Source organism: Daldinia loculata (genome assembly GCF_022478755.1).
Source record: "Daldinia loculata strain CBS 113971 unplaced genomic scaffold F4817scaffold_1, whole genome shotgun sequence".
NCBI lineage: Eukaryota > Fungi > Ascomycota > Sordariomycetes > Xylariales > Hypoxylaceae > Daldinia > Daldinia loculata.
Genome location: NW_026054855.1, coordinates 375,657 through 388,041, shown reverse-complemented (window position 1 = coordinate 388,041; position 12,385 = coordinate 375,657). Strand labels below are relative to the sequence as shown.

The window sequence follows — 12,385 nt, the reverse complement described above, 5'->3', positions numbered from 1 at the left end:
GGAGTAGATCACACCCATTGAAGACATATCTTCGGAATTACGTAGTCGTATGCTATTATGTGTTTACCAATGTACTATTAAGTCACACTAACTGGCTCCTAATAAAACAGTCTGCATGGCCTATGCGTCAATATCAGGTACCCATTAACTTTCTACGATCGTGACCAATATATAACCAGCTACGGAAACCGGCCTATTAGATTACTACCCAGATTCTTATTACAGATAATTACAACTTACGAGGTAAGATTCATCCATGAAACTACCGCGAAAACTTGGTTATGACGGTGTCAGGGGCACCACGTCCAGTCACGTCTTTTATATCGTAACTATTAGAATACCTTGATGACTCCCCCACGCGAGTTAAGCATATTGCTCTTGAGCTTGCCTTGGTAAGAGCCAAAACACGGCTGCAGTGACACGATCGAGATGGGAGCAAACAAACCCCGCGTTGGGATGTGAAGCTCACGGCTTGGGGAAGAGATCCGTTTGTTGACATTGACGTTTGGCGTGTGGGAGTGGGAGTTGGAAGATGTCGGGATGCCAGGTCCCATTGGTCAATCAGCCCACGTGCGTATGAGGAGCTTTCTTGAAAGGACCAAGACTATCATAACTCCAAGACACATGTATGCGATTGGCTTCAAGCTACAATCTAGATAACTGGCCTGCTTGATGTTGAGTTAATGCCGGGTGTTTGCATTCGGGCGTTTCTTTTCATGTAAGTCCGTCTTTCAAGTTGATATTAGGTATTGAAGGTAGAAGCTCAAGAAGACGAGAGAGGTTACTTGAATCCAAATTTTAGATACGTAAACTTCAGCTCCGAATGTTACAAAGCATCTACGATCGCTTGCTTCGAATACTTTATACCATTGAAGTATCCAAAACCAGTTTTTATCTAAAGTTCAATATCGTATGGCTAATATTTAACCCTTTGCCAAACGAGACTGCGGGCGCTTGCTCAGCTTACATAAATGCAGGGGTAAGCTCCTGTCATATCAATGAGGTACGTACTTCGTACAGGTAATATATGGATACTTTAAGGTACATCTAGACTGCCACGAGGGCCCCCTAGCTGCGAGTGGGCATAGTGGATTTTTAGCGAAATCCATCGCCCGCTGGTTTCTTGGTTGCTCCAATAGCAAAGCAATAAACCTGGTAGATTCGTATACATGATGTACAAACCCCAAATCGTCTCACAATAAATCGACTCGGCTGGGGCATAACGTGCTCTATTACAGGGACCCGTCTTATAGTGCCTAAGTGCCTCAGCGGAGGGGGTGTCAATTCTTCCCGCACACGGATAATTGGATTTAATTCGACCCCTCGACGTCGCATATCGAAGACGGGACACGACGGAACCGAGCTTAGATATCTCCAAGGTTAATGGTTAATGTCATTACTTGAACCTCTAAACTTTTACTTACCAATTCCCGAGCTATTATCTTTTTTCTTCTTCTGTTACTTTTGAACCTACCATAACTCCTATAATTCCGTAAAACCCATTCGACACGCGGCTGGCCGAGGTCGAGCATCTCTCTTCCTCCCGAAGCTCCAGAGTTATTACGGAGTTGACACCTGACACTTTTTCCGAGAAATTTGTCGTGTTGGTACATACCTACATATATACGGATTCTGCCCCCCCGTTGCTGCGACGTGCGTTGGGAATTAATATCCGCGCTCTACGTTCTACGTTCTACGTTGGACCGCGTAACATTACACAGCCCTTTTACCTGGTTGATATATTTCCGCCACAGCCATCTGTCGGTGAAAGTCGTTTCTCGTGTCCTTCACTTCGTCTCTCGTCCGAGTTCCCCTCAAGTATCCTGTGCACAGTAACACCAGGTCCTCAGCCTACCTGAATCACAACAAGTGCGTGTTACATTGAACGATAATCCATAACGGCCTTCGATGAATCGGATGTTAAACCTTCTAATAGACTCAGGTGATTCGACGGCGACTCAATTTATCAGGTCCGGCCGGACAGCGTGAGCGGGTCGTAGCAGACGATTTCCCGCTCTCCTTTACCCTTGATACCTTCGTCCTTGTCGAGCGCTACCTTATTCAATCTCGATCCCCTTTCCGGGCACTTCCCATCCTCGCTCGAAATATATTCTTTAATCGTCCGCTCCTAGGAGGCTTCAAATCTCTTGTCGCCCGAACCCCTCTCGAACTATATACCTCGGTAGACATCGTAGGCGAAATAAGGCCACGACATATAGTCATAGTCATGAAAGCTCTTCAGTAAAGCTCCTGCTGGCTCGACGTAAAGAGTTACTAAAATTATATGACTGTGCTCTACAATCATCAGCTGACTGTATGCTATTATCGCCATGGAGAGCATCAATATCTCTGTCATAGGAGCCAATGGAGTGGGTAAATCCCACTTCATACAAAGGGCCATGTCACTACCGCGCATGCCCGGCCCTAATCCCACGACAGCTCGTATTAATATCGATAATGTACCTTACGCTGTTACACTGTTCGAATTGGATCTCGAATACTTCGACGTGGACCCCGATCGGCAGATCAAGTGGCCAAAACAAATAGGCGGTGCCATCGTTCCTCGTGTGAATGGCGTCTTGCTCTTATACGATGTGATGAACAGAGAGAGCATCATAGAGTTGCCTCAGACCTTGAGTAAGTGCCCATCAATCAGTGTCTTATTCGAGTGTGGTTATGATACCTAGGAAGATGAGCAGCGACTAACTCGACCAGATGCTCTTGTGAACTCTTCATTACCGGCGGTTCTCGTTGCGACGAAGTGCGATAACCCTGAGAAATTACGACATATCGATACGGAGGCGGTTGCCGCCGCGTGTCAATCATGCCTCGCAACCTTTAAAACATCCGTTAATAAGCCGGAGAGTGCGAGGATAGCTTTATCTACGTTGCTTAAAGCACTAGTATCAAGAAATCAAGGTATGTACCTCCTCGGAGAAGCTCTTTGTTATGGGTTAGAGCTTCGGGATTGCTCCATCTACAGCTTAAGCGAAGCTTAGCTACCTCTTTGTTTCTTCATCTGACTATGGACTGTAGCTGTAGACATAGACAGTGCGGAAGGGATAAGCAGTGCGAGACGTAGGGCTGCTTCGGCTGCTCATCTTGATTCTCAAATAGAACCCACCAACGCTCGACCGTTAAGTCAACATAGCAAGCATAGTCGTGCTAGTTCGGATATGTCGTTACTTCGAGGCATATCGAACCAGCCGGGAACGGACTACCGCCACTCCTCGAGACCACCTCGTCTTGATCTTTCAGGGAACCATGTGACGGGTCAATTTTCAGAAGCTGTGGAAGAAGATTCTGGTCAAACTGTTTCTAGTATGCTCCGCACCCCTGGCATTAGGCTGGATCGCACCCAGACCACCGCTTCGTTTCTTGATATTGACGACTCAGATGCCGATTCTATGCGATATGATGATATACCCCTTCTACAACGGACCGACGAAGCGCTATTCGAACGACCGGCGAAGAAAATCGGCGTCGCCTTGGACGAGCTAATCGAGCGTCTCATTGCCCCTAAGATGTCTAGAGCAGACAACAATTTCTTGGAGATCTTCTTGTGTTTGTACCGCAAGTTTGCGTCTCCAGGACATCTCTTTTCATCCCTTCTATCACGGCTGGACCGCATTAGGGACGACAAGTCCGTTCATTACCTTACTAAGATAGCCGCCCAGTATCGAATTATCGAGGTGGTCGCCAAGTGGGTCGCGACCTACCCCGGAGATTTTGCACGGCCGACAACAAGAAGAAACTTAGAAGAGTTCGTAAGGCAGTTAGCTACGGAACCGGCTTTCTTCGCGGCTTCACAGCAGATGCGTAGAACGATGGAGTACTGTGTAATTGAGGCTGACGATACGGGTTGGGAGAAAGCCGACAGTCTTGAGGATACGCCGCTAGACGACCACGAGCTGAGTATAAGAGACACTGCTAGGCGGTATGTAGATATGTCGGAAAGTCTAAGCTCTCTAGGTGTGGATGACCCGATCGAACGACGGCCCTCGGCCAGTTCGTCCTTTCAAACGGACCTCGGACCGCCATCTGGGCCCGTTGGGAAGATACACTCATTCCAGTTCCATTCGTACGAGGACTACGAACGAGAGGCAGCGACAATGGTGCCTACGTATACATTACCACTGACCAAGTTTCGGTACCACATATTCATGGACACGCAAAATGATGATATCGCCGACGAGATGACGAGGATTGATTGGGTTATGTTCTCTTCGATCCGGATACGGGACTTAATCCGACATGTCAGCCTATCAGCAGAGCAGAAGGAGAAGTGTAGGGCTATGAAGAACGTCAATCGCATGATTGCCCACTTCAACCACATCGCGACTTGGGTATCTAATATGATCCTCATGAGAGAAAAGGCCAAACATCGTGCACAGATGCTGGAGAAGTTCATGAATATCGCGTTGAAATTAAGGCAGCTAAACAACTACAACGGTCTCGCGGCCGTGCTAGCTGGTATTAACGGGACGGCTATTCATCGTCTATCTCAGACACGAGCTCTTGTGCCAACCGAAGTACAAAAGAGGTTTGCGCGGTTAGTGCTCTTAATGGGAACGCAGAAGAGCCACTTTGCCTATCGACTGGCCTGGGAAAATTCACCATTACCGCGCATCCCCTTCATTCCGTTACATCGTAGGGATCTTGTATCGGCCGAAGAGGGTAGCATGACAATGGTGGGGCCCCAAGGCGATCGAATAAACTGGAAGAAATTTGAGGTTCTAGGCGAAATCCTCTTGCCAATCATGAAGAGTCAGGGCACTCCATACCCGAACCTATCTAAGCATGACACGGCAAGGGAGCTTATCTTGGACTGCTTGATGCCTACAGACGAAGAGGTGAGATGAACCTTTCATACATTTGACTAAATTATGACAGATGAAAAAGCTAACGTAGCACTTGCAGGACATTTACCAACGAAGCATTCAGGTAGAGTCCCCAAGCGGTAGCTCTATCGATCCCGGGAAGAAGAAATTCCCATGGTTTGCGAATTCAAAGTGATAGCGGGCGTCCGTATTTAGTCTTCAACAGGATGAATCATTTTCTACAGTAATCCCCAATCCCCCCAGGGAAGCGGAGTTGGCGTTGGAAAGAAGATATGAACGTATATTACCATTACCCTTATCGTTGGACATGATTTTCTTGTAGGTGGATTCGAGCGAATTTGGCAGATATCTATTGGGTTGGATATTTATTGGATTTTAAGACTTCTAGACTTTTCCCCTCTCGTATAAGTGACCTATGGACGGGGAGCTTATGGAGAGTTTTGGTAGAATTAGCTCCCTCGCTGCGACTTAGTAGGTGTTCATTTTATTTTGCTATTTTATCATTCGAACGTGTGGATCCTGCGTTGTTCGTGCTGTTCGTGTTGTCCGTGTTTGGCAGAATGATACCACATTACACGTATATGCTATATGCTATTTGACATGTGCCCGCCAATATATGTATGTATTATGTATGCCCACGCTACATTAGTCGAATCTGTTAGTACATATGTTAGTGTTCTCGTTAGGTACATGTATTTCTACATGTATTTCTGCATGTATTTCTTCTTGTAGCGCTATAGTATTTTATTATAGATACCCGATGATGTCATAGCTGCCCGCACTTACAATTTATCTCCCCCTCCCCCTCATTGCTGTTGCTTTTCTTCCCCCTTATCACGGCCTTGTTAGTTAGGCCTTGATGCCTTCATACATCGCCGTAGCTTCAATCTGACTAGCTTGCTCCAGTTCATACTGCCGCTAACCCGTCGGCTTGCCTGAATGAGATAATAGATGGTCGAGCTCTGCAGCTGCATGCGTACCTGAAATTGATCTACAATCCCAATACCTCTTTTCTCTTGCCTTCCATCTCTTCGTCGATATCAACGTTGCTATCTCGTGTGTGTTCACTGTTGTTAGATGCTCAGTCGTTTCTCCCCCTTTTACCTTGGTCCTCTATTTTCGTGATCTATCTTCCCTGTAAATCTTTTTTTTTTACTCCTATTAGACCATCCTCCAACATGGTTGTAGTCGACAACCACGAATACCTCACCGAGGAAGAGAAGCGCCTCAAGGAAGATAGTAATCGCGTTAAATACTGGAAGAAATGGGGACCCTACGTTGCTGAACGACAATGGGCTACAGGCAAGCGGGACTACTAATCTCTCGTCCCAACTGTCTAACTAACTTGTAATACTCAGTGCGAGAGGATTATAGCGCAGACGGAGATGCTTGGAGTCGTAAGCAGCTCTCTTATACTTTACTATATCCGTGCTGATTTACCCCGCGTGCAGACTTTACACACGACCACGCTCGATCTCGAGCATTTCGTTGGGGTGAAGACGGAATAGCTGGAGTGTCAGACTCACACGGCCTGCAGAATATTGCATTTGCTTTCTGGAATGAGCAAGAGTCCGTGTTACGCTCTTTACTACCTAACGAGGCACATCTTACTGACGAATGATAGTCCTTTCCTCAAGGAACGGCTTTTCGGCCTAGCAAATCCTCAGGGTAATCATGGTGAAAGTATCAAGGAAGCACACTTCCACCTTGATAACACTCCTGTAAGCTTTGAATATGATCCATGTTGTGGCTATTGCTAATAGTAATTATAGACAGTAAGAGATCATATGATCAACCCTACCCGTGTTCCGACTGACGGCCATCCAGCATTCCTACATGAAATACCTCTATAAATACCCACAGAAAGCGTTTCCTTACGATGACCTCATAGAAACAAACGCAAAAAGGACAAAGGAAGAGAAGGAATACCAGATCATCGATACTGGAATATTCGATGAAGACAGATACTGGGATATTATAATCGAGACTGCTAAGGAGGCAGATGACCCTGATGAGATACTCTTCCGAGTCACGGCATGGAATCGAGGTCCGGATCCAGCTCCCCTCCATATCATCCCTCATGTCTGGTTTCGAAACACGTGGGCCTGGGGAAGGGAGACGGCCGATAAAAAGCCAGCTATCTCATATTTCACCGAGAACATGGCCAAGTCGAGGCATCATAAACTAGGTGACCGATATATGCTGTTATCGCCCTCGCCAGGCGTTGGAACCAGTGGAGAGGATGTCGAACCAGAGCTTATCTTCACAGACAATGACACCAACTACGAACTTCTATATGAAGGAGAGAATAAGGTCCCATACGTCAAGGACGCATTCCATCAGTACATTGTCGACGGGAAGAAGCAAGCTGTGAACCCGGCTAGGACGGGCACAAAATGTGCCGCGTGGTTCCAATTTAACGAGTCGGGGGGTGTTGGCCCTGGCGAATGTGCCGGTACGCTATTGCTGAAGTTACAACTGAGATATATACAGAGCGCTGACTGACACCTATAATAGTTGTTCGTTTCCGAATTTCGAAGAAAAATGAGAGCTACCTAGACGAAGAAATTTTCGATGATATCGTTGAAAAGAGACGAGAGGAGGCAGATGAGTTTTACTATAGGATTAGCCCCCTGCCGATGTCCGAGGATCTCCGTAACATCCAACGCCAGGCATTTTCAGGTATGATGTGGTGTAAACAATATTACCAGTTTATCTGGGACCAGTGGGCCAATGGCGATCCCTCTCAACCACCGCCTCCGCCCGAGAGGAAGGCTATTAGAAATTCGCAATGGAAGCACTTGCATATCGACGATATCCTATCCATGCCGGATTCATGGGAATATCCCTTCTTTGCGGCTTGGGATTCCGCGTTCCACTGCATCCCGCTTGCTATGATCGACCCGGACTTTGCGAAGAAGCAAATCGACCTGTTCACCAGAGAATGGTACTGCCATCCAAATGGCCAGCTCCCTGCGTACGTGCTGTGTTGATTGCAGAATTGTATAAATGAAAACATACTAACCTAGCTACAGATACGAATGGAACTTTAGCGACGTCAACCCGCCAGTCCATGCCTGGGCCACTTTCCGCGTGTTCAAGATTGAGCGTAAGATATACGGAAGACAAGACATCGACTTCTTGGAGAGGGTATTTCAGAAGTTACTACTAAATTTCACCTGGTGGGTCAATCGAAAGGACACGGACGGTAAAAATGTCTTCGAGGGAGGTTTCCTCGGGCTGGACAATATTGGTCTCTTCAATCGTTCCGAGCCGCTTCCGACAGGAGGTGTGCTAGAACAGGCCGACAGCACAGGGTGGATGGCATTCTACTGCTTGTGCATGTTGAACATCGCACTCGAGCTTGCTAAGCATCGGAGGATTTACGAGGATATCGCCTCGAAGTTCTTTGAGCATTTCATATTCATTAGCGATGCCATGACATTCAAATCTGGTGAAAAAGATGAGAAGTCGTTATGGAACGACGAGGATGGCTTCTACTACGATGCCATCTCGTGGGGTGGGCCATGGGTTCAGCAACTACCTGTCCGGTCACTCGTGGGGTTGATTCCGCTCTACGCAACACTGACCCTAGAGCCGGAACTAATCAACAAGCTACCTTCGTTCAAGAAGCGTGTGGATTGGTTCATAGAGAACCGATGTGACTTGGCCGAGAGAAATATGGCAAGTATTCGGAAGAGGGGTAAGGGGAATCGTATCCTTCTTGCGATGGTGAGTAAAGACCGGCTGGAGAAGATCCTGAAGCGTATGCTCGACGAAGATGAGTTCCTGAGCGAGCATGGTATCAGATCTCTCTCTCGACACCATAAAGAGAATCCATACTCGATGGATGTCAACGGTCAAAAATTCACAGTGGGATATGTCCCGGGTGACTCTGACAGTGGGCTATTCGGCGGTAACAGTAACTGGAGAGGGCCTATTTGGCTGTGTGTCAATTTCCTCCTGGTGGAATCGCTGCAGCGATTCTTCCTCTTCTACGGACCTAATTACCAGGTTGAGTGCCCTACCGGGTCTGGAGAATATATGCACTTGGGACACGTCTCCGAGGAGATCCAACATCGGCTACAACACCTGTTTGCCCGTGGCGATGACGGACGTCGGAGCATCAATGCCGGAAACGACATGTTAGACTTTGACCCGAACTGGAGAGACCATATGTGGTTCCACGAGTTCTTCGATGGCGACACGGGTCGCGGTTTGGGAGCAACGCACCAGTGCGGCTGGACGGGTCTGATCGCACGTATGATCCACGACACGGGGTAAGTTATTCTACTATACGTTATGTCATAATCATACACTAACATGTAGAACAGCATCAGCTGCCGCCTCCCGCAGACGCCTCGCACGCCGACGGCCGGCATGTCGCACTACTTTGATGACATCCTACACCGACACGTGGGAATCAGTAAGCCTCAGAGGGGTCACATGCGGCGGTCGTCGACAGCGCGGTCAATCAGTGCGCGCAGTGACTTCGACGCATCTGTTAACGGTGACGAATATGATGTTCGTAGCGTAGCGCCAGATGACCCAGAAAGAGAGGCCCAGCGCAAAGAGGCGGATGCTCATCTACATCAGTATATCTCGGAGCAGCTGCAGCGGGTTAAGGACCATGATGAGTTTGAGGGGTTGGCGACTGGGGACGAGTATGAGACGCATTTGTAGGGGGCACCAGGGGTTATATTAGGGTATATTCTTAGATCCTAGAGGGATTTTGGAGGGAGGAGAGGGGTAAGAAGGGTAAGGGGGATATGCTTGCTTGTATGGGAGATTGGATGGTGATGATGGCGATGGGAATATTTAGAAAAGAGGAGGGGAGTGAAGACGGGATATACGCATTTACATACAGATATAGATATTAAGATGCATAGGAATTCATGGCTATATTATCTAGTTGGTTAGATGGAATACGATTATCCCGGTATATGATGGGATGCCATGTCCTGATGGCTACGCGAGTTTTTGAAACTTGATGTGTGTGAATGGGTGAGATGTTGTGATGGTTTAAGATTTTGAGGGTGCTTGAGGTTAGTGGTAAGTGAGGTAGTTGATGCGTAATACTAGTACCGGCTGATGCTATGAGAATATGGTAGCCTAGTATTGAAACTATCTTTTGGTTAATGAGTGGTGTTATGGACAAAGGTCACTCACTTCCTACTCGGAATTGTATAGGTAAGTCAGTCAAGGTTGTTAGACATGCTACTACCGTCGGCTTGCTTTATACTTGAACGAGGGGAGTTTCAGATGGTAACTAAGAGTTTACGATCGTAGTAGTTATATAGGTACGTAATTACGTGCTCGGGGATCAGTATATATTATTGGGCGTATCGAGGAGTAGATGTATAGCACGGTTTTCGGCCTATATTACTACCTTAAGTTGAGGCGTTGCATGTTTCAATATGTTACAATAAGGGTGGCATTAGGTATATGTTGCTAAGGTGACTCCGGTATATGTTTGTGTATTATCTACCTGTTCTGATAGATGCGTTTTAGGTCTTGGACTGGTAGTTGTTTATGGGTAGATGGTCACTTGTAGGATATTAGTGTTAGTCGGCTCTGAAAAGGATTCACACATCTATTTCTGGTCCATAGCCCAAGTATAGGTTTGTTTGGGTCAATTTGTTAGTTAGGTACTCATGTCAGACCTGAAGATTAAATCCGTTTCGAGCAACCGTATATTAGTTTGCCTATGTTATGTTAATTTAAAATCTAGTGAAGCATGTGGCTTAATTAACCATCTAAGTGAACTTACTTGTGAGTGAAAGGGGAAGCCTGGCTTATACTAGTAATTTTTTAAATATTATTGACTGACTGGTCTAATACCTTACAACCTAGATATGAGGGTGACTTGGATAATAATAGTCTATAAATGAGGTTTCTCCTTATGATGAATTCCAAACCAGTCAGGATTGGGAATTCTCTAGGCGTAAGGTCCATCAATTATTAGTCTCATAAGTAGGCAAATGATATTGGGGGGACGAATGCTTCCTCTATTCTACGAGCCTATACACAATGGTATCTCGACGGAGAAACCAGCCTTCTAGTCGCAAGCGCCTCTCCAAAGCAGCTGCCATGCTCGCACAAGACAAAGGGAAGATTATTTTACAAGGTGTCATTTAGGAGCTTGTTCAGCTTGGCAATCTTGGACGAGACCGAGAGATCGATTGTCCTGTCTCCAATCTCCACGACGAGACCACCAATGATGTCCGGGTTGACCTGGTTGGTGACCTTTAGCTTCTTGCCCTGTCCGACGTATGGTGACTTGGCGATGGCGTTTTCGATGCGGTTAAGAGTCTTGTTGTCCAATGGCTACGACGATTGTTAGCATATTTATTCTGGGTGATCCCCACGTATACTCCGGGTTATGAATTCCGTACCTGGGCGCTGGTAACAACTAGCTCGATCTCGCCTCGGGACGCGCTCATGATCTGGCCGAACTTCTCGGAGACGCCGGGGAGTATTCCCAGACGGTTGTTCTCGGCCAAGGTAGCGAGGAAGTTCTTGACGGTCTCGTTCGAGCCTGCGGCGCCGAGGTTCTTCTGCAGCTCCGAAATGATGGCGCTCTTGTCGCTGTCCGAAAGCGTAGGGGTGTTCAGGATCGTGGCAAGCTTGGGATCCTTGGCAAGGAGGTCACCGAGAGCGCTCAGAGCCTTCGCGGTAGGATCGAGGGACGAGGACTTGACGGCGGCAGTGTACTAAATAGCTCATCAGTCAATATGGCTTGTTCTAGAATCGACCAATGGCTCCCTCCACATCACACCCTCCCCAATTGGGTTCTTCTGTAGATCCTAGGAGCAAACATCAGGTTTCGGAAGGGGATTGGCGTACCAGGGCAGTAGCATAGGTACCATCGAGGCCGTAGACGGCAACGGGAGGCTTGACATCCTGGGTGGCAGCAGCGGCGGCATAGGAGCGGACGGGAGCGCGGGCGAGGGTCCGCTGAGGAGCCGCAGCTCGGACTGAGCGGAATGCCTGTCGGGCGAACATGGCGGCGTGGATGGGGAGGATTAATACGGAGTATAAAAGGATGGGTGGTGTCTCGATTCTCAAAGCTCGGCTTCAAAGACGTTTGCAAGAAATCGATCCCGCGGTTTTAGCGGGCCAAACTGACCTAAAGTGGGTCTCAAAGGTCCATGTAACCATGGATATTGGAAAAAGTTGAAAGTTGTGAGGAGAAGCCACAAAGCCAAAGCCACTAGAAGTGGCTTGGCTCATGGAGGTCCAGTATGTACCTACAGGTACCTAGGTATTCCATTTAGGACAAAGCGTGTAACAATACCTAATGCAGCCTAACCTCGGGCTACGCGCATAATAACATTGAAAATATTGATTGAAAGTTATCTCAGTAAACTCAGACTAGAATTCGTTGAATTGGCAGGCTGCGCCCGCCAACACCCGGCGGCGCCACAGGCGCCACACAAACGCCTGGCCCGTGTCATTATATCTGTGGGTTATAGGTGCAAGTTTTAACAAATTCTAATCTAAAACAACTCGGGCGTTTTTGGCCACGTCAAAACAGGTCCTTT

General features: G+C 47.5%; 3 protein-coding genes across 3 annotated transcripts; 2 read left to right on the top strand and 1 right to left on the bottom strand.

Moving 5' to 3' along the window:
- Nucleotides 1–2,330: 2,330 nt before the first annotated feature.
- F4817DRAFT_355536 (ras GEF) lies at nucleotides 2,331–5,016 on the top strand (the record flags this gene model as incomplete). The annotated part of the gene is made up of 4 exons (XM_049305670.1): nucleotides 2,331–2,637; nucleotides 2,716–2,919; nucleotides 3,037–4,853; nucleotides 4,921–5,016. The coding sequence occupies 4 exons, from the start codon at nucleotides 2,331–2,333 to the stop codon at nucleotides 5,014–5,016; spliced, it is 2,424 nt and encodes an 807-aa protein (XP_049163839.1).
- Nucleotides 5,017–5,629: 613 nt separating this feature from the next.
- Nucleotides 5,630–9,903, top strand: F4817DRAFT_322083 (Six-hairpin glycosidase). The gene is made up of 8 exons (XM_049301361.1): nucleotides 5,630–6,143; nucleotides 6,200–6,238; nucleotides 6,293–6,410; nucleotides 6,466–6,562; nucleotides 6,669–7,296; nucleotides 7,359–7,818; nucleotides 7,877–9,121; nucleotides 9,176–9,903. The coding sequence occupies exons 1-8, from the start codon at nucleotides 6,020–6,022 to the stop codon at nucleotides 9,522–9,524; spliced, it is 3,060 nt and encodes a 1,019-aa protein (XP_049163838.1). The 5' UTR covers nucleotides 5,630–6,019; the 3' UTR covers nucleotides 9,525–9,903.
- Nucleotides 9,904–10,611: 708 nt separating this feature from the next.
- Nucleotides 10,612–12,194, bottom strand: F4817DRAFT_322081 (OSCP-domain-containing protein). Its single transcript, XM_049301360.1, has 3 exons — nucleotides 11,688–12,194; nucleotides 11,237–11,554; nucleotides 10,612–11,168 (listed from the first exon to the last, which is right to left on the bottom strand). The coding sequence occupies exons 1-3, from the start codon at nucleotides 11,844–11,846 to the stop codon at nucleotides 10,962–10,964; spliced, it is 684 nt and encodes a 227-aa protein (XP_049163837.1). The 5' UTR covers nucleotides 11,847–12,194; the 3' UTR covers nucleotides 10,612–10,961.
- Between the last annotated feature and the right edge of the window lie 191 nt (nucleotides 12,195–12,385).